This window comes from Dromaius novaehollandiae, chromosome 28, assembly GCF_036370855.1.
Source record: "Dromaius novaehollandiae isolate bDroNov1 chromosome 28, bDroNov1.hap1, whole genome shotgun sequence".
In the NCBI taxonomy this organism is placed as follows: domain Eukaryota; kingdom Metazoa; phylum Chordata; class Aves; order Casuariiformes; family Dromaiidae; genus Dromaius; species Dromaius novaehollandiae.
Window position 1 is genome coordinate 3,847,013 of NC_088125.1, and position 21,849 is coordinate 3,868,861.

General features: G+C 50.7%; 2 protein-coding genes across 3 annotated transcripts in view; both read right to left on the reverse strand.

The window, feature by feature from the left end:
- Positions 1-884: 884 nt before the first annotated feature.
- Positions 885-11,172, reverse strand: KRT7 (keratin 7). Its single transcript, XM_026113930.2, has 9 exons — positions 10,655-11,172; positions 9,620-9,828; positions 6,645-6,705; positions 6,052-6,147; positions 5,330-5,494; positions 5,062-5,187; positions 3,702-3,922; positions 2,944-2,978; positions 885-2,206 (listed from the first exon to the last, which is right to left on the reverse strand). The coding sequence occupies exons 1-9, from the start codon at positions 11,048-11,050 to the stop codon at positions 2,019-2,021; spliced, it is 1,497 nt and encodes a 498-aa protein (XP_025969715.2). The 5' UTR covers positions 11,051-11,172; the 3' UTR covers positions 885-2,018.
- A 1,513-nt stretch (positions 11,173-12,685) lies between these two features.
- Positions 12,686-21,849, reverse strand: part of BCDIN3D (BCDIN3 domain containing RNA methyltransferase) — a 49,769-nt gene continuing 40,605 nt past the window's right edge. For both annotated transcript variants that reach the window (XR_010385351.1, XR_010385349.1), the window contains exon 6: positions 12,686-12,801. The gene's annotated coding sequence lies outside the window, so the exon portion shown is untranslated. The remainder of the gene's footprint in view (positions 12,802-21,849) is intronic.

Genomic DNA, 21,849 nt, shown 5'->3' on the forward strand with positions numbered 1-21,849 from the left:
CCCGCGACATAAAAGGCGCGAGCTGGGTGCGCCAGGCTGCCGATAACACGGCTCTGCTGGGCGTATCAGATGCCTCCCCTCCCCGCCAATAACTCCGTGGCTGTAGTAAAACCACACACGGGCTCAGCCCCGCGCTGGCTCAGGCCCCTGCCGCTGGACTGCGTTGGGCACTGGCGTGACGGGGTCCAGGCAGCACCTAGGTCTGCCACAGGCAAAGTGTCTTAAAGACCTTGGCAGCCGTACAACCACCCTCAGCCTGGAGGAAACGGCTTCTCTCAGTGACCACAAAATCTCCACCTGGCCATTCCCACTGCGACGGCAGCTCCAGCAAGGGCTCGCCCCAGGTCTGCCCCGTGGCCATTCCTCCCATGGCCCAGGCACCAAACACTCCCAAAGCACAAACCAGCCCAGGGAAAGCCCTCCTCACCCCCCAGCTGCCCCAGAAAGAAGCAGGAATGAGCTGTCCTTATGCAGCAAGGCCCAGATTCGCCTCTCCTAGCTTTGGCCATCTGCAGTGTCTTGCTCCTCTCTGGTCAGAAGAGGGAGATTGTGCCCCAGAGAGGAACTTGCCTCCGCTAGTCTCACCCCGATCAGGGGCCAGGCTGAAGTTAAGTGCTTGAATGAACTGGTCCCATCGGCTCACTGTGCAGACAGGGACTTGGTGCAAAACAGGCAGGTAGAATTCACCCAGAAGGTGAAAGACTGCGAATGAATCATGATCTGTGGCTCTGCCCACGGTGTGGACGCTGCTCCAGGGAAGACACACCAGGGTCACAGAGCAGGCTAGAGGCAGGAGGAAGATGATAACGTCCGACGTTTATCCAAGCTCCTGAGCATCCAAGGACACAGAGCAGCAAAGACAAGGAACTCGGCCGGGACCGAAGCAGCATGCAATAGGGAACCTTTATTAACAGACTCGTGGCAAACTCTCAGACCAAAAGGCAGAAAACTTCAACCAGAGATACAATGCTAGGATACAGCTGAGCATGCAATACAGCAATTCTGTGTAGTTTCTTGAAGTTATTAATATTGAAGTTTTTTGAAGTACTTAATATTTCTTTCCTCCAACTGTAGTAACAACCTATTTCCCTGGCACGTTTAAGTTGAAGACACATTTTGGCAGGAACAAATAGTTATTGTAATGATGCATCAACAAAACACGCTTTTTCCCTAGCTGTAGTAGAGACATCAGATATCACTAGTTATGCTTTGAAATAGAGAGCGGTAAACAGAGACGTCCAAGGATGGGAAATGCTATCTCCCATTTTGGTGTGTTACTTATAATTGTAAGCAATTTTATATCCCTTACACTTTAGGTTTCTTTTAGGGGGAGGGAATGACTGAGGCAACTTGTTTAGGAGTCATTTTGTTATAAAGAGCCTGAAAGTAAATCTGTCTGCATTGTCTTCGGTATGAAATTAGCTTCATTCAGAGGAGATCTGCTGAATTCCACTTCTGGGCCAACTTCCAAAGAAAATAAGGAAAAATCCAAAACAATTTCACCATTTTCTTCCTGGTACATTTTAAGAAAACAAACCCTGACTGAAATCTTAACAAGAGCTGGCATTTTCCAAGGACCCCAAGGGTATAAGGTATTCCAAATGATATTCAGGGGGAGATAATCTTCTGGTCTCTTTTGCAAAACCACAGCAGAAATGCGGAAAAGCTTGCCATTCAAATGATTGCTTTGCCCTTCAAAGGGTGAAATTCAGCCCTGAGCAGGGGGTACCAAGCACACAAGTAACATAAGCGTTATCCCGCCTGCTTCACTGGTGAAATTTCACCCCACAGGCTTGAACCTGCTCTTGGTGGAATGGTTCCCACCGAGTTCAACAGTGCAGGATCAAGCCTTAGGCATGATGTGGCAGGGTCAGGTACTCTGGTATGTCTTACTGCAATTCATTCATCACTGCAGAAATTTTGCAGCCAATTTGTCCTATAAAAGACACCACAACTTTTCTTTCTATGGTTTCCCTCCCCCCATGTATTTGGGTACCGCTGATTTCGGTTCCTGTAGTTTATTTCCTGATGCTTCTCCTGGTGGATGAGGTTGTGGTCACGGTGTAGGACTTGGAGCCACCCCCAGGGGAGAAGCCGAGCGCCCCGCTGCCCATGCCTCCTCCCAGGCTAAGGCCTCCTCCAATTCCTCCTCCCAGAAATCCACCGGAGCTGGAATAGCCACCTCCACCGCTGGAGCTGACCATAGCTACGGTACACAAAAAAGCAAACCAAGCATGAGCACCAGGGAGCTTCAAAGCCAGCAGGGCACCCTCACAAAAAGGGCATTTTTAAATTGCAGCAGTCAGATGAAAACGCTCTACAACCTCCTGCAAAAGCCAGGGCCCCCATACTAATCTCTTATCACAGCCTGGCCCAGTGTGTTTATCTCTGCGCTAAGTCAGATGCATGCAAGGGTTGCGCAGCCCACTCCCCTCTCCATCACTCAAGTCTGGCAGGGGGCCACCCATCAGAAGCAATCAGGGGGATAAAAAGCAGAGTAACTGGTTCGGAGAGCTGTAGATAATGTCTCTGAGACACCAGCATCTGCCCAACGTCCAGACAAGACAAGGGCTCAACACTTCCCAAGCCAGAAAGACACCCTCTAACACCACCTTTCCACTCCCTCCAGTTCTAGGCAATTGCCTTTTCCCTTTAGCACACTTTTTCCCCCATACAAAAATGGGAGAAGAGAAACAAAAGGATTATCATTGCCCCCAAGTTAAATTTTATACAGAAAATTTAGGGCTGAAGTCTGCCATAGAGTCAACAGCACCGTTAACATCTGACCCAGGGGCTCTCATTTAAGAAGGGGTTTAACTTTGCAGAAGCCAAGGCAGGGCACCACAAGGCTCCTGCAGGCAGACCCAGCTGGTCCCATCTGCATTCAATTTCTACAGGCATATGGCTATGTTGTAACTACTATAAATAATAAAATCGACTCACAGATGTTGATGTTGCCAATTCCATCGCCAGCCAACCTGTTGGAGAACAAAAACACAAAGGCAAGAAAAGGAAGAGGAGGGGTTAGACTATTACTCAGTGTTCCTTTAGGGCCTCAGTTCTGAGGATGAAGACAATGGAGGTGAGTTATTACTGCTGCTGCAAATAATTCAGACAAGATAAGTGTGCCATCCAGCGCTTTGTTCTGGCCCTACATTTACAAGCTCTGTTATCACCTGTGGGGGAGGCTGGGAGATTAACAGCAGCTCTGTCCTCATTCCGTGGGGACCCGACCCACTTGACCCACTGTCACAACTTCGAAAGTACACTGGTGAACAACTTTTTTTTTTTGCTTGCACATTTTCATCAAAAGTATCTAATCTTCCCCAAAACCTTCCAGTTTGGCTCTTCTGCCAAAAAATTTTCCAGGGTCAAAAGTCAGTTTAAAATGCAAGATTTTATCTTCTGCATTCCCTTCAGAAATTGGAATGGGGCCCTCGTAATGTCCCTATGATGCAAGTGAAGGGAAATTCAGAACAGTGATGGGCTGGGTTTCTCAGTCTTGTATTTATCACCTGCCTTCAGATTTGCGTGCAAAGTGGCTGAGAAACACCATCACACGGCTCTTGAAGCATCACCCGCTTCTGGCACCGAGGGAGACGGACCATGCAGACCACAGGGCTCGATTTCCTTCAGAACAGCTCTGCAGCATGCATGGCTGGATCCCCCCTCCTCATTTAAAACCCACAGGCTGCACCCACCTGCTCTCCTCTCCCTCCAGCAGCTTCCTGTAGGTAGCAATCTCAATGTCCAGGGCCAGCTTGACGTTCATGAGCTCCTGGTATTCCCGGAGCTGACGAGCCATGTCCTGCTTTGCCTTCTGCAAAGCTGCCTCCAGCTCCTCCAGCTTTGCCTTGGCATCTTTGATGGCCATTTCACCACGTTCCTCGGCTTCAGCAATGGCTGCCTCCAGCTTGGCACGCTGTGGAACAGAGCGAGGGATGTCAGTGGGCACCTTGCCTCCTCAGTGGAGGATTCTCCTGTCTACAGACTTCTGCCATCTACAGACCAGCCCATGTCTGTGGCTCTCTAGAGCACTGCAGTCGCCTGTCCTAACTTAGATCCTGAGAAGTTCATGCCCACATAACTTATCTGGTTACCATACCAGAGAGAGATCAGCTTGCAAAGGAAGGTCATCTCATCCCAAGGTATGTTATTCCAAAAGGTGATTTGTCTGACCCTATTTCTGTCTACTGGTTGCTTTCTCAGAAGACTTCCAGGTGACCCTTAGGTCCTCAGCCCACCCACACTGCACACAGCAGCAGAGCACATAGGGTTAACACAGGCTCAGGTCCTCCCTCCTGCTATGCCCCAGAGCTTGTTCAGAGCCAGCTGGTCTCCAGCAAGCTTTGAGGCATGGCAAGCATGGACTCGAGCAGACCTGCACTTAAAAAACACTGACCTACCCCAAAAACATCCCTGTGGGGCCACATCAAGTTAGCAGTCTAACGCACCCTCAGCAGTGCCCCCCCGCATCTCCAAACAGAGCTGGGTTTTGGCAGGAAGGGATCACAATGAACATATGTGCTTTGTACTCTCATTCATTATTCAAGGGAGCTGCACGGGGTCAGCTATTTGCTTGTATATGTGTGTTGAAGCCTCCCTGCCCTGAAACCGAATAAACAGAACTGGATGAATCACAATGGCTTATCTCCAGCTTCATGCACCCTCGTTTTTCACAGCCAGGATTCAGCCCTGAACATAGTCTGAACCACTCTCTGGTCTGACTTTCACCATCTGTTTGATAAAGTGATAACCGCCCCTGGAGAAAGCAAACAGAACTGCCGTATAGGTGAAAAATCCTTTTCTGTGCCCAGACACGGTGTTCCCTTCTGCAGAAAGGGAGCGGACACAGATCCAAGAAGTGAGAGGGCCCAAGGAATGCGTGTGTCTGGGTAGGATGCTGCACACAGCCTGCCCTTTGGAAATGGCTCTGCAGCACTCCCCTTCTGCAGCTATCCCCAAACTGCTTCTAACAGATGCTGTGTTAAGCCCTGACCCCTGATACATTTGTTGTTAAACTCACTGCTCTGCAGCAGAAAAACAAGGGAAGCTCCTCACCTGGGCTTTCGCGTTCTCGATTTCACCCTGCAGCCTCTGGATCATGCGGTTTATCTCTGAGATCTCATTCTTCGTGTTGCGCAGGTCGTCTCCATGTTTCCCAGCAGTGACCTGCAGCGCCTCGTACTGTGACAGACAACAGTATCACCAAAGAGGATGGAATCAGGCTAGCAGACAGCGAGCTGGCTGCAATCTCTCCACACTCACCACACACAGGATACGCATAGTAACGGCAGCTGTTACTGCCCTCATCCCTCCTATAACTTACCTTGCTCTGGTACCAGGACTCGGCCTCTGCTCGGCTCCTGTTGGCAATCTCCTCGTACTGTGCTTTAACCTCTGCAATGATGCTGTCCAGGTCCAGGTTGCGACTGTTGTCCATGGACAGGACCACAGAGGTGTCAGAGATCTGGGCCTGCAGCTCATGAAGTTCCTGCCAGTTGCATTAAAAACAATACTATTAACCATTGCCTTTTAAGGATCTCTCTTTTGGAAGCCAATTAAGAGAGAACCCGAGAAGAAAAGGAAAGGGAGGCAGACAAGACGAATTCATCAAAGCAATCATTAGAAGGAAACCCACTGAACCACATTGACCTCACACAGTAACAAACAGCAGCAGAAATGGAGCTAGCTCTTATTCTCAAATTCATCCACTGTTTGGCAGAAAGGTTAGTTTACCCCACTCTTGAGACAAGATCCCAGCATGAAATGCTAGTCCAAGAAGCTTGAGCATCAGCTTCATGACAAAGCGAGAGTCAAGTTCCACCATCTCACCCAAGGATGCAATGTGTCTGCTTCCATGCGAGAATTCACAGGACCTGCACTTGATTTGCAGGCTTACTCTTGCTTATGCAAGGAAGACTCACAATCCCCCCATCACCCTTTTCATCTCTGGGAACAGCATGTTAATTTTCCCAGACACTATTTGCCATTCTTCACCCATTGGTGATGCCACAGTGCAGCAGCCACAGTAAGCAGAAAGGACTTTACCGCTTCATAGAGACCCCTCAGGAAGTTGATCTCATCCGTCAGCGCATCCACCTTGGCCTCCAGCTCCACTTTGTTCAGGTAGGCAGCATCCACATCCTAAAAAAGAGTGATGATCCATGACAATTGCAGTAGCTCAGATGACTAAGCCCACACAGCCTTTGATGGCTTCAAAAGCAGCAATGAGCCCACCAAGTTTCCCAAGTCATCTGTTCTCCGTGCCCCTTTGCCCAATGGCCCACCATGACCTAAAATCATCTGCCAGTGTACGAAACTGCTGCGGTGCAGGATCCTATACGTTCTGGAGGGTGCCCTAGGCCACACACTGAGCTGGGCTTGCAAATCCACTGCCAGTTTGGATAGCAAGGGGGGACAGCTACAAGATCCATGGGATCTGGTACTCCCTCCTAGGTTCCTACACAGGCCTCAGTCCCTATACTAAGGCAGCCCTCAGCCAGAAATAAGAGCTGTAATTCTTCACCTGTGGTCTCTAGCGAGAGCTGTAGCAAAGGGAGTGAAGGGGCAAAGGGGGTAGAAGGGTTGCAAATGCAGGCAAACAGATTTGATCAGCCCCAGCTAATATCTATGGCACCCACCTTCTTGAGCACCACAAACTCATTCTCTGCTGCTGCACGCTTGTTGATCTCGTCTTCGTATCTGCCAAGAAAAAAAGGGAGCGGTTTGAAGTTAGAGCCTGGGTAAAGGAAAAAATGTCACTGTGAAGAGTTATCCCAATTTCCTCCTCTCTCTCCCTATTTCTCCTTATATCTCCTCTTCTCTCCTATTTCTCACTTCAGCAAAGCCTATGATTTCCCCAAGCAAGCCAGCCAAGCAAGTGTATTCTTTGCACAAGACATGCTGACTGCATGCCACAGGTCCAGGAGCTGTTTGGATAAGCTGCTGCCCGACAGCTGTTCTCGTCCATACCTCCACGGCCACTAACCTGGAAAGCATTTCCCAAACATGTTCTCACACATTCATTAAAAATCATTACACTTAGGTAGATTTCAGCTCTTTATCCTCACTCATGGACAGCCTAGTGATGACCTGCAGGATTGTAGTCTATGTCCTGAGGCTCTCAGCTTTTGTACCCTGAGAGAGCAAATACAAATCCAGAAGAGATGCAAACAGATTTTAAAAATTCCTCTATGCTGATCAAAGCATTTGTTAATGTTATTGTCACTCTCCACTTCCATATTCCAGACCCTTGAGAACATTTTGCAGGTGGTGATCAGAACATTTTGCAGGTGGTGATCACATGCCACTGTGCTGGTAAGAGCTAAGGGTAATTTTTCTCATTCTGCACAGAGCAGTTACGCTTCAAAGCCCCACCAACTTCTAATTTAGGCTACAGCCATTCTCTGGATGTTCACCTTTAGATGCAATGAACTAGATCCTCGGCAGATATAAATCATGTTCTATTGAACTTAGTGGAGCCTTACTAATTTAGACCACTTGCAAGCCTGGATCTCAGAGCCTGATTTTCAGCATTCTGAGTAGTGCCAACCTGCTGAAACGAACAGCAAGAATCTGCTAGATGAATCCTGTCTGACAAACATCCAAGAAACAGCGTGATGGGGAAGAGAATACAAACCACAGTACTTGAAACACAATGCTCCAGCCGCCAAGCTGCCTTGCACCTTTCTTATTCAGACAGCAAAGTCAAGCAGGGTTTATTAGAACAGGAAACACTTTCTCTGGCTGTTTCGGAATTGCTGTTGCCAAAGCTACAACACAGCTCTGTTTATTTATACAGTCTCTGCACGACTAGCACTGTAATTTCTTGCCTTCTGGAGTGCGAGCTGCTTCAACAGTCTTCATGTAAGCTCCCGCTCTGCTCTGCCCTGGAAGCTTGCTATGCTAACATAAATGGATGTTGTCCCTTTGAGGTCAATGCAACTGCACCTATTGCTATCGCAGAGTAATATATGACCTGGAAGTTACGTATCTGTATTGCGTATGTGCGGTCTGCAGCATAGTGCAGAAGGGAACCAGAGCCTATTCTCCAGCGCAGATAATCAGAGGTTGGTGAAAAGCTGGAATTATTCTAGAATGGTTTGTCAAACTCATTTCCTGGGGGAACCTCCACTGAGCCAACCAACAAACTGGCGAATTGCTCCGTGCTCTCCATTAACTCTCAAGGTGCCCCAGGAAGCCCAGTGCGCTATCGCACTTCGGCATGCCCAGAGCCAAGCCACGTGGACAGCGCGGACACAAGGCTGCATTTCCACCCTTGCTTACTTTGAACCACGCCCTTAGTCAATCTAGGCACTGAAGCAGGGACCGAATCTGATCCTTGGGAGCCTCGTGCAAATATAGAGCAAATTTCCCCCCTACCCTAGCAGTCAATAGTGAGTTACTGTGTAAAATGGGTATGTGCAAGAGAGGCAACAGACCCATAAAGGCCTAGACATGTTTTTGGCATTCAATTTAGGAGACTAGATTTTCTTCATACTCAATGGGGAAAAGCAGGTTCCAAACTTCTGTTACTGCATCTCTTCTCCCTCCTGCTACACTAGGACCTTAGGCTCCTAAATCCTACCTGCCTTCCCTTCCCTCACTAGCTAAGGGGTTTAACTTTCCAGCACAGACCCCTAAGCTGGAGGAATAAATATGCACCTGTGCACCTTTCTTTGCATTCACCTGACACAGGGCCATGACTTCTCTGGGTGCAAACCAGCTCCTTGCTGTTGCTTTGCAGAGAAGCAAGGTGGATTTACACCAGCTGTGGATGAGCACACAGTAGAGATAACTGAGCAGGATTGGGGAAACATCATTCCCATGCACCTACTTGGGAATTACCATGTATTGACTTTCCCTCAGCACACCCTGGGGATTATCAGATCTGTTTGTTTTCAGTTCCTGTCTGATCCAGTTTGCCAGCTTTTTTTTTTTTCTTTTTTTTTTTTTTTTTTTTAAGCATTCCTCTGTACAGGTGGGTTGGGCACAGGCAGGGACAAAGGCTACTTTCTTCATGGGACTCCTCCCAAGCGACATGATTTGGATAGAAAAGCCATGATTTGGACAGAAAAGCCCCTTAAAAATTGCAGGTCACCTGCTCCATTAGCTACACATTGAACAAGCTCCGACTTGCAGAGCTCCCAAGATGTCCCTACAGACCTGAACGGGCATGTGGGCAACCCAAAGCACAAAGCCGTCCCAGAGGAGGCTTCAGTGCAAAGTCAAAAGGACGGAGCCACTGAAAACCACGAGGGAAAAAGCTGCCAGGAACAACGAGCAGCTACTGCACTGCCTGCAGCCTTCTCTTCTGCCAAGGGTGGCTACAGCCACGTCCCTCACTTGGAGTGAGATTCACCTCTCCTAAAGGACCATCTAAACATTGGATGTGGCCAGTTTGAGCAGAACAAGTGGCCCAGCAGTGAAAGGTGAGCCCAGTGATGATTCAATTCACCTTTCAATGACTAGAAGGATCCAGGCAGCTTCCCTGGACTATACATCTAACTCATGGCTGGCAAAGGTCTCCCTCCCTAGCAGAAAAGCAGGGGATATCTTTGCTGAGCCATCAACTTGTCAGCTCACTGCACCGTTAGATGGGAAGCGTATACGTTACTTGTTCTTGAAATCCTCAACAAGATCCTGCATGTTCTTCAGTTCGCCCTCCAAACGCCCTTTGTCATTCAACAACCCATCCAGCTGACGCCGCAGGTTGTTAATGTATGCCTCAAACATGGGAGCAATGTTACTCCGGGAGGTCTTCTGGTCCTGGAGGAGGCTCCATTTGGTCTCCAGCATTTTGTTTTGCTGCTCCAGGAACCGGACCTGAAAACCAACCAAGGGGTCATTTGTGAACATGTGAGGAAGGGGAGCTAGCACATCCCCCGAGGAAATGACTCTGGAGTTTGGATCCTGGGGAAGGACGGGCTGGGGAAGGCATCTGAAGAATTCGGTTTGCTCAGAAGAAGCACTTAGATTCTGGACGATAAAGACCATGTGGGAGCATTGTTTGCTACTCTGGGGCTCGATTTATGACAGGTGAGGCTTTGTATTTAACTAAAGATAAGCAAATTCTGCTTGCATGACACTTGAGAAAAGCCAATCCAAGGACTTCAAAGCCAGCTAATTACATGAACTCCAGGTCCAGATTCCTGGCATTTTGAGGATGCCTGAGCTCAAATTTACAGCACAGGACATAAGATGAATTGCTTCTAAAGAGCAAAGCCACAGAGGTACAGGTCAGGGGAAACAAACACAGCAAACCCTGATTTATATTAAGATCTGTTCTACTGGGTCAATTCCTCTCCAAAAGCCCAACCCTCCTCCCTCCCTCCCCCCCCCGTAATTTGGTGGTGGTGTGCTTGGGTTCAGATTTGATCTTTAAAGCCTGCACCCATTTTAAGAGCAACTCAGCCAAACGACAAGGGAGCAAAGCTGGCCTAAAAGGGGCAAAATCCTTTGTTGAAGGCAACACAAGCAGGGCTTTAATAAGAGTTATTAGACTGGAACAGGTAAAACACACCATGCTCTTTAGGACCTGGTCCTGAGCCTATTTGTGTCACTGGGAATCCTCCACCGAGTTAACTGAGCTTTGGGTCAGGCCTGCCTTTAAGAAGCACCCACACAGCCACCAGCTTTTCCAACACCTCACCTTGTCAATGAAGGAGGCGAATCTGTTGTTGAGAGTCTTGATCTGCTCCTTCTCCTCTTTCCGCACTTGGTGGATACTGGGGTCGATCTCCAGATTCAGGGGCGTCAGGAGACTCTGGTTGATGGTGACCTCCTGAATGCCCCCAGGGCCAATTCCCATGCCGAGTCCACCGCCATAGCCGTATCCAGAGCGAGTGCTGTAGGAGCTGCCACCTCCACCGAGGGAGATCCGCTTGCTGGCAGAGCCGAAGTTATAGAGGCTGGAGCTGCCAAAGCCACCTGCCCTGCCAAAGCCAGCACCCCCTCCTCCGCGGGTCGAGGAGACGGTGCTGACCCGCACTTGGCTGATCCCTGGGATGGCCACGGAGCGAGAGCTGAAACTCACAGACCGGGACATGGCTGCTCTGAGGACGTTTTCCGTATCTCTCACCCCTAAAAAGCTTGGGGAAGCTGCGCTGGAGACCCGGAGAATGAGCGAGTTCTCCCAACTCCCTTCTCCTTTTATCCGTTAGAAGAGCTGGGCTTGGCTGGAGGGCAAAAGAAGGATCGTTTTACTGCCTCGGAGAGCTGGGCGTGCCTGGCAGCCTTCCCACCCTCCCTCAACCTGCTGAACTCCGGCGAGCGAGCAGGGAAGGGCCAGGGAAGGGGGACACGGCACACCTGGCGCACGCGCCGCGTCCCTGCGCTCCGACCCGGCTTTGTTCTGTGCCTCCCTTCACCTCCGCCACATGCGCGGCCGAGGGACGTTAAGCACGGGCGCTCCTGCCCTCGCCTGCTCCGGGGTCCCTTGGCAGAGAATTAAAACGGGACGGGCCTGATCCCCATTTTCTCATGGCCTCTCCATTCCTCCCTGCTTGAGTAAGAGGATGTTATAGCAAGAAGAGGGAATATGCACTGATTTTTAAGCCTTCACTGCAGAGCATGCAGCTCCCCCCCTGCAATAGCAGAAAGGAGATAAGAGGCCTCAATTTCAGGCCCAGTCCATTTAACATAAACCAAAGCCAGCTGCAGCCTTGGACACACGCACCATACTCCGCTGGCAGAGCCCAGCTTTGTCTTAGCTTTTGCTTTCTCTTTCCTGCTAGCACTAAAGGAAGGGCATTTTAGGTGGGCTGCATCCTGCATGTGGAAATACCCAGTGTTAAACTTCTGGGGGCCTATGCAGAAGGGGTATAGAGGAGAGAAAAAAAAAAAAAAAAAAAAAAAAAAAGAGTTTCAAGGGCTTTCTGCATTTTCGAATAGCTGCAAAGGGATGGTTCCCTTTACTATCAGGTCATAAACCCTGCCATGAGATTTCAAAGTCTGGCCTGGACTCAGATGGCAATCCAGCCAAGGAAAATACAGTCCTGCTGTCAGACAAACCACCATAAAGCCAAAGCTCGGCAGCCTTGGAGGGAACACCAGTTCAGCAGTAAGAGAACTGAACCTCACCCTGATTTGCACTATCAAGAGTCAGATCCATGAAAAACCATTTTCTAATCTTAATTACTACTGAGTATCGCCACTGATTCTAGGTGAGGATGAGTCTATCTTCCATTCAAAGTCTGAGCTTTCTGCTCCGTATCAGTACTAACCTAGTCAATGCAGTAAGGACTGAAAAAAATCTAATTTATTTAAAATCTAATTTAATTTTAATCTTCTTGGGTCTGCCGCAGCCACTGCACTGCTGCAGTTAGCCAGTTTAGATCCTCTATGCTGATTACAATCTCTCCTGCAATTCACTGTTTAAATCCAGTTTCAAGTCAGGTTAAGTCAGGATTCAGCAATTCCAAGGTGTCCCAGGCAGAGTCTCCTTGTGTTGCTGAGATGCCATGGTAACGCTGCATAGTTTCACAGCCAGATGGACTAACGAATGCCTCCAAGCCCACGCGAATGTCCCCTAGGGATTCAGGTTTGGTAACGAAGATGGTGTGAACCGGTTAAACACCTTCTTGGGGAGGCGAATGCTTTGACATTGCGAATATTGTGCTTGGTGTCACAACAGCTGGCCCCGCATACCTGAGAACAGCCCATCGCTGCGCACCAGCGCTCACAACGATGATGGAAGAGTCACCAACGAGGAATTGCTCCGTAAAGTCTCCAGTGCGTGCGCTGAGCCCTCAACTCCAGCCCAGAAAGTGCTAAAACATCAAATATGGCCACGTCCCACTGGAAGACAAAGAAAACCGCAGGCAAGCAAGGTTACGTGCTAAGAACATGTTATTAAACTGATCAAAATCACTGGTGTTTCCTCACCCTCCCGTCCATCTTCCCTGGGCTATCTCTTGCCGTGTGTTTAGTTTGCAGTGTTTGGATTGAAAGCTTGCTGGAGCAGGGAGTGCCCTTAGGTTCTGTGTTTGCACAGTGCAGTCCTGGTTTGCGATTACCGCTCCAAAGTGCTTTGGCAGCGAGTCATTAAAATTAATTAGTGTCTTAAGCACAAGCAGCGTTTTGGTGGTCTCATGAGCGGGGTATTGCAAGAGCACTGCGAGCTGGACTTCACGGGACCTTCAGAGAACGACGCTGTCAGGCTGTTATTCCCGGGAATAACACCCACACGCAGTGCAACGCAGCGGCACTCCCGCCAGCGCCGGCGGACACACGATTGCCGTTTTCAAGATTTTTTGGTCTTTTTAAGCTTCAGTGAGAGCAAACTCGTTCTCTTATTGTCCCAAACGCAGGCACCGTATATCAGTAACGTGCTCTAGGAAGGCCCAAACGTGAGTCGCATCAAGACAAAGTGGTTATCTAACATAAGGCTTATCAGTTTGTTCAGCCTGACTTCCTGTGTCACCCAGGCTATAAAACTCAACGCAGTGGCACTCCCCTTCAGGCTTACACCTCCATTTATAGGAAAGCGACTTTTCTAGAAAGGCAACTGCTGGTCACTTGAAGGATGCCTGCAGATGAAGAAATCCATCTTTTTTGCTGCTCATTTCTTCCACGGGTTGGTCATCCTTCCGGCTATAATGGACCTTACGTCTTGCTTCCCAAGAGCTTAACGAAGCTCTCTTGGACCCGGTGTGGTTCCCCTGCTAAGTCATTGCTGTCTTGGTCTTATGTTGAATAAACTGAAGAGACTGAGATCTGCACATCCCATCTGGAAGTGGCTTTTTGGAGACCTCTGAACGCCTCTGCGGCCTCTCTGCACCAACGTCCTCAGCAGAGCATGGAGCCGCGCACCAGCACCACTCGTGCTGCAACTCCACGCGGTTTTACCCTCGTAAACTGCCTTTTGCTCTCCGCTTTTACAGCCCTGCGGGAGCAACAGCCCCAGGTCAACATCAGTGCTAGGAGGAGGTGTGACGGGTCTGACCTAAACTACAGGCCTCTCTGTCTCCCAGCTACACCTCTCCCTTTTGCAAGGAAGCACGGCAGCCTCGGCATTCAGGGGGCATCACGGGGACCACCAGGAACAGCCTCGGCTCTGCCCTCGCTGCCCGGCCGCTCCCGGGAAGCCGTGTGCTGCGTTTCGCGTAATGCACCGCTGGAAAACACCTCCCCGGGCTCCGAACTGGCGATGCCCGTCGCGCTAGCCGCAGCCCCAAAAAGGCACCGCTCTAAACCCAGAAACAGTCGGGTAACGGCACAAAACCAGCTGCCGGTGCCTCCAAGAGCTCCTCGCACCCCCAAAGGAGCCATCGGGCTGCTCCTCGCCCGCCGGCCGAGCCCCGCGTTTGCACAAGGCAAATTTACACCCTGTATCGCGGCCGCTGCCATGGGAACCTTTGCACGTTGCCATGAGCTACCGGGCAAACAAGCAAACCCAGCCCCGGCGGACGGGCTGTCGGGGATCCTGTCCCGGCCACCGCGCGCGGCACGTCACCAGCTCATCCGAGCGCCTCGCCGCCCCTGACGCACGGCTCAGGCATTCGAGCTATGGACTTGCCCCTCTCTCCAGCCTCCTTCACGTCTACCGAAAGCTGGTTTTTTCCCCCTCTGCCCCAAATTACAAGACCTTACAATTACAAGAAATCATGAAGGAATAACTATAAGTAAATAGAGTTATAGTTATGTATAATCATAATTATACAGATAACTTTTACATGAAAGCTGAGAGTCATTCCTGCAGCTAAAGCCTTAAAGAAAAAACAAACAAACTAAAACACTGCAGTTTTCAGAGCTGGGATGAAGTTTCCAGGCCTGTTCACGCAGGGCTCAGCTTTTCCGGAAACCGCACATCTCGGGAGCAGAAAGGAAAACCCAACCTCTGCCCCCCGCCCCCGGTCACAGCGGCTTTCGAGTCCGGCCCATCGGGGCTGTTGGCCTGATCTGAGCTAAGCTTTGCGGATGCACACGCGTCGCCGAACGGGCAAGCTGGGTCGGATCAGGGCTCACCAATCTCGAACCAGTAACGCACACCGGCTGGCACAAAAACACAGGGCAATTAGAGCGATCCTTCCTCTGGCCATATTTCCCCAGCCTCCGGCCATCAGCTGTTTCACCTGCCCCAATTTGGAGCTTGCACCTTGACAGCGCGTTTCACTGCTGCAGACGGCCCTGCCTCCCCATTACCCATCCACTCACCCCTGCTCGCTCCTGCCTCTGGCAATAAGATTATACCCAGCGTGAGATGGTATTCCCGTGTTCCTGTTTTAATTACTTAAATTGCAAACTAATGCACCCCATGCAGAGCAGATGGGAACCATGGGACCGTTTCACTGCAGGGGAGGGAGCACCACCTGTTTTTAGGAACTGAGCTAAAACTGGTGCAATAATACTCAGCACTGCCCAGGATTTGGTGGGCCTGATTCATGTCTAGGTTAAAGAGCAATGTCACTGTAATTCCAGCAAAGTGGATGGAGCAAGGAAGGAGAGAAATTATCTTACACAGTCATCAGTCAGAAATGCTCTTATGAAAACTTCTTCTCATCTCACATAGCTCCGGCAGGGTCAGTGGCACATGCTGCTTTACACCAACTGATCCCGCATCTCCAACAGTCCAGTAAGGATTTTGAGGTCTTATTTCCCCCAAAATACTAAGCATCCCACACGGCAGCCATCCTAAGTTACCCTTGTTTGCACAGCCCCTGGCGCAACGTAATTGCAGGCAATGACTGTGTTTCTTAATAGCTACCACGATAGAAAAAAAACTATCTTAATCCTAGTGACCACAAGGAAACAAAGCTGCTTCGCAACCTCTGGCCTGATTGCAAACCCCAAGATCCTCTGCAAAATCCAAACCCTCCAAACGGATTTGCTGCTTCATATACGCTCCTAAAGAAGAAAAACAGCAGCGAAGAAAAACGCAGAACTGTACACAGCGCTTTTCCTGGCCTTGGAGAGATAAAACCTGTCTCACAGACAGGAAGCAGATGGGAGAGGCAGGAGTAAACTCCATATCACCCAGCTCCACTCCCTTAGTGCAAAGCTGCATATTGCCAACGAGGCGGCTGTGAATATTCATTTGAATCTTTAGGCCATTTGATTGCAAAAACTCCATCAGATTCAGCAGAAACTGTCTTATCTCCTACGGACTGTGGTTTGTACCAGCCAGGGATACGGTTTCCAGAGGCGGCAGCTCCCCAGACAAGCACCGGAGACATCCGCAGCGAGCCCGTTCCCACGCGGAATTGCAGGAATTTAACACATTCAACATGGGCCTGTAAAACTAGGCTCAGAGGTCCCGGTGGTCTTCTCTGAACAGCTCAACCTGTGAATATCCAAACAATTTGCGAAAGGCTGAGAAGCAGCAATTAATCAAAGATGAGGAGGATAAGCTGGGAAGAGCTATGATCTCCTCACAGGCACATCACAGTCAGAAGAGAGGAAGGGAGAAATCAGATGATTAATTAATTTATTACGAGCATTTCCCTATGGCTCTGATAACCAAACTCAGGCGATAATCTCTGCTTACAGAGGGGCCAATTCAGTTTACAGAGACAAGTGATTTTTTGCAAACACAGGAACAGAGAAACGAGCGGAATCCAGCTCCCTTGATTTGGGCTTCGGTATTTCCCGGACGCCTGCTGCCGTACCAGCCAGGTATTTTATCTCAGCAGTGACACGTGCCAGTGCTCTGCTCAGCCAGCAACACGCCTGCTTGAATACACCGCTCCAGCATCCAGCTTTTCACCCAGATATGACAGTTGGCCCCCTCCAAACAAAAGCTGGAAGTGAGGTGCAACCCCCCGTCCTCCGCTCCCCTCCCGGCCCGGGGATTGGCATCGGGTTTTGCAGTAAGAGCAAAGGGCAGGACTGAAGCCTTGGACCTGGTGGGGAGCCAAGCCCTGGCGCTGATGGGAGCAGAGGGCGGGGTTGGTCTGTGTCAGGCACCACCGTAATCAATACATTCAGCAATGACAATAATAATTATTATAATTATCTCGCTCCTACCCACATGGCCTATGACACGACTGGCCCCTTGCAGGTCTCCCGCCTCCCTCCTGCCTCCCCCAAGCTGCCGTAAGAGCCGTCAGCGCTACCGTGGCAGGTTTCCACCTCGAGCGAGGACGGCGTGGAAAGAGTTTGGGCTGCAGGGAGGAAAACTAGAAAAGGAAAAACATCCTGCATGCTACAGGGTTCAGAGCAGCTTTCCGTGATGCTGACGATGCTTCGGTCCCGCACACCGCGGGCTGCTCGGCCCCCCGGCCACGGCCAGCGGGTTGAACACGGCTTTAGCTGGTACGAACGAAGGCGCAGGGGCCCTTCGAGGCAGGACTGAACTTCCAGTTCAGCACATTTGGCAGGCCTGCGCCAGGCATGAATCAGCAGTGCAGAATTTGACCCCAGGACTCGAAATCAGGATGAATCAGCCCGGGTACGAGATTAAACAGGGATTACGGACTTGCTCCTGGGCTTAGGGCTGGCCCTGACACACGTGCGGATGTGCGGGGCCTTCAAGGAGACACACAGCCTGGCCACACCACATCCTAACTGTCCTCGTAAAGGAGATACGAGCGAAGCCAGCAGGCAATTCCCCGCTCTGCCTCAAGGTGCTGGCTTGGGCCCATGCCCGCGGAGCGCGCGCCGAGCAGCACTGCGGGGCATGTCCTTCGGTGCCAAAGCTTCCCTTGCAGACACGTAGGCACGGCAAGCAGCACCCGACCACGCTGCTAAGGGGATTTACCTGGCCACAGAGGTAATGCAGCACCAAAAACGCATGCATGCAACACCGTCCCCGCACAGTAACCCCAGCACGCTGGGCCCAGCCCCTCCGAGGGATGCCCCAGCTCCGAGCGGCCGGGTTGCGTCATTGCAAAGTATATTGGTGTGGAAGCAGCACGACAAGCTGCCCCGAGCAAAGCCGTGGCGGGACGCAGGCACGGCCAAACGCCCGCTTTGCATTTAGTCCAGAACGGCCAACCTACTAACTATCACCTCGATGTCTTGGGGGGTTTTTCTCCCCAAAAGATCACAGTGTATTTTAGCCTCAGAATCTGCATGTTGCGAAACAGGCACACGGCCTTATCCATAGCCATGCGCCCTCGTTAAGAGCTAAAGGCTTGCAGTACCCGCTGAAACAGTGCATCATTATTTTTGCCGCAAACCACCTGAGAATGACACAATGCAGAAACAAAAAGCCTAATTAAAAGTGACACAAGAGCGCAGAGCCCGATCGCAATCGGAGTGGTGGATACTGGGTGCTGTCTACAAGGCATGAGGTCATTTGCGAGTGTGGATTGAGAAACTCTCGGCTGTAAATCCTCGCAGTTCGTGTCTCCTTTATGCTCCTTTCACAAGCGCGGACCCTGAGAGAGGAGAAGAAGCCGTTTGCCCAAAGCAGCACAGCCGATCCCTGGAAAGGGGCTGCAACCTCCAGACTCCCGGCACGGCTCAGAAGAGCGGCAGAAAGGTTCTGCCGGCAGGACACCAGCTCTGCCTGTAACTGCATCTGGGGGTGAACATCCAGCTGGAAGAGAGGGTGACGGGGGACACGTAGGGATGGAGAGCCACCAGCACACAGCGGCTCACAGGCTCTGGGACAGCCTTCAAGTGACCAAAAAACTGGCTTTTAAAATGAAACAAAGTGCCTTTATTTGGGGGATGACACGATGCAGCTGCCTGGGAGGGCAGGGGGAGAGACCTAGCGCCCGACGGCCGCTTTCCGAGTCCCGCGTGCGGGCTGCAGCACCCAGCCCCTGCGCAGCACGAAGCAGAGAGGCTGCAGCACCCAAGCAGGAACGAGTGATGTCATCGCCACTTAATTACTCCAACTTATTTTGTTCAATACCTGAAATTTCCTTGAAACTACGTGAGCAGAAGCGCAACGGATAGGTTGGAAACCTTCCCGAGGGTGAAACAGATGTGGGCACGTCCTGTCCTGCCTTCCAAACCCTTCTGTAAATTCTTTGCAAGTGACATCTTTCTTTTGGAGGCGGGGGGACTGATTTAGACAGCAGTTTTAGCTACCCCACGCTGCACCCAGAAATCCGAGTGTGGGAGGAGGAAGGAAGGGAACAGCGGGATGGCAGGAGGAAGGGGATGTGGAGCGCTCTGGACAGGCAGATAAAGGAACGGAAGGAAGAGCTGAGGATGGAAATGTGACAATAGAAGGATGGGTGAGGATGAAAAGAAGGAATAAATAGGAATGAAGGGAAGAACAGGGACAGAGTTGAGCTGGGGAAGGCTGGAGAACAATTCTCATAGAAGCCAGAGCCAGACACAGAGCTGAAAAGCCACCGGCATGGACCAAGGCCTCTGCACTCGGAGCCCCTCACCACAGACCCAGCTCTGGGGAGCACAGCTAGACTGTGGTCCCAAAAAACCAACCTGTACCCAGCATATGCCACGGAGCAGGTAAAAGTCCTTGCCATCACAGGATGGGAGCGACAGGCTAATTTAGACACAAGCCAGCAGGGACCCCTTCCCCTTTTTAACCTGAGATGAACCCGGTGACCTCAGCCCAGCTCTCTGCAACCAGGAACCTAGAGCTGCCCTGCCTTGTCCTACCTGTGGCCACAGAATCAGCCATTCCCCTGCAATGTGTCATTCAGCTTAACACACACGCTCCCACTCCAGACGCTCCTCGCGTGCCTGACAAGGCTTAGACGAGTCCTGCTGACCCACTCCTTACCGCTGCGGCTCTCCGCATCCCTCAGCCCTGTGTCTGTCTCGCTTAAGCTTAATCATGCCGATTCCTTGGGCCAACTGCTCATTAGTTGTTTATGCTTCATACCTTAGCCATCCTTAGTAAACAGCAATTACTTAGGGAACTTTGATAAATAAATTATTCTGCTCTGTGAATGCATATTGAGCTAATAACCCCAAAAGGTGATCTTCCAGATGGCCAGGACAGAACTCCCTGTGCTAAGGGAAGGGCGACATGCCTCCGTCTTGGTTTGTCTGCAGACGTCTGTGCCCACCCACAACCTCAAGCCACTGCAAGCCCCAGGCAATGGGCTGCCTTACTCCAGACATCTCCTGGGACCACTCGGCGTCTTTGGACGGTGACGCCTTCATCTGAACAGGTCAGGAGACGAGCCAGACCAGGCTGCAAGGACACAGGCAATGGGAGCAGGATACAGCGGTTTAGCTGGAAGTGGCTGAATCCCTTCATCGCATCCCCCAAAGCCTTCCCCATCTCGTTCCCACCTTCACCTTCTCCCCATCCCTTCTCTCTTTTTACCTTGTTTGGCTGTGCAGCCAAGGCGGCTGGCGCCAAATCTCAAAGCCAGGTTTTGGAGACCAGCCCGTTCCAAATTGAACCAAATACCTGGCCGAGGAGGAGCATCGAGAACACGGGCAGGAAGAGAACACCCACCCTGACTCAGCACTGCCTCTCCCACAGGGCAGGGAGGACAGCGAGAGAGAAACACGCAGCAAGGCTTCGGCCTCCACTGGAGCAGCTCTCCATCCTCGGAAAGGCAGCAGGGGCCACGGGGCCTGCATTGCTGGTGCAGCTACAGTAGCAAAGAGCTCATTTCGGTATCGTTTTGGTACCAGGTCAGGCCATTGGGAGCTGCCATGGAGCAATGCCCTGGCCAGACTGAAATTAGAGCCCCCCTAAGGCCCAGCACCATGAGCTTTTTTGCAGCAGTGTTTTCCCTTAAAGGGGCAAACTTGGGCCCTTTCTCACCCCTCTGCCTAGCAGGCAGGGCATCAAGAGCTTCAGCCCTGCTACCTAAAAAGGAGAGGTTAGAAAGCAGGTTAATCCTCTCTCTGCAAGGTCGTCCCACACATCCTCACATCAGCTGCCAGCAGAGATGACCACTTGCAAACATCTTCCTCAAAAATACTGATACTTTGACAGAGGAGAGAGGAATAGGAATTGACGCTTAGGCAGATGTGATGACCGCCAGTGCAGTGCTTTCTCTGCAATGATGCTTCCTAGGATCTTGCAAGACATAATCGTGCTAGGATCCGGTCTAGCTCAGTAAAGAACACAGCTCCCAGCCTCCCAATCAAGCTGCTATTAAACTGAACCAGCCTAATTTCACCTCTATCTCCTTCCCTCGGAGGGATCTTTCCTCAGGAGCCATCACAACTGCCCTCAGTACCAAATGAAGCAAAAAACCTGCCAGGTGACCCCATGACCTGATGCTAATCAGGAACATTGATGTGCCTGTAACCACAAAGCCACAAACAAGCAGCCCACGATGAGATAGATAATCTCACCTCACTTTGCCAGAGCCATGAGCTTTGTCATCTCCCAGCCATAAATTTTGCTTTAATCCTGAAGCTAAACTGTCTGGATTAAACAGAGAAGTCCTGACAAGGATCCGCTGAGTGAGGGACCTGATACTCAAACGCATCAGAGGAAGCATCTTCCCTGGAAGGGCAGTTGCAGCATACACCATATGAAAGCACGCTGCTCTTGACAAAACATTAAAACCGCGCTTAAAGAAAAGATTAACCCTACTAGAATGGAACAGGTCTGCTTCCTTCTGAAGGCCTTTGGATAAAAATCCTGCGACATCAGAAGCATTTCATGTTGAAGCAGTCTGTGACAGACCCACGTTTTGTTTAACATCACTTGGCAGGGAAATACCCAGCTTGTGTTCCAACGTGGGGCAGAACCAGACTGCAAAACAGCAAGATTCCCACAAAACAGAAATTCCAGATTTTGACCGGAGAAGACTATCCCTTTCCTGAGAGCACTGTAATGCTAACAGACAAAAGGAGGCAGAAATCAGTGGGTTTTGTGTCCTGATTCTTCAGATGAGAAACTGAGTGAAAGCTGGGAAGTGTTTTCAAAGGAGCCATACCCAACACTGATTTATACTTAGGTCCAAATAGGTATTTAAGGGTGTGCCATGTTAACAGCCTAGAATTCAT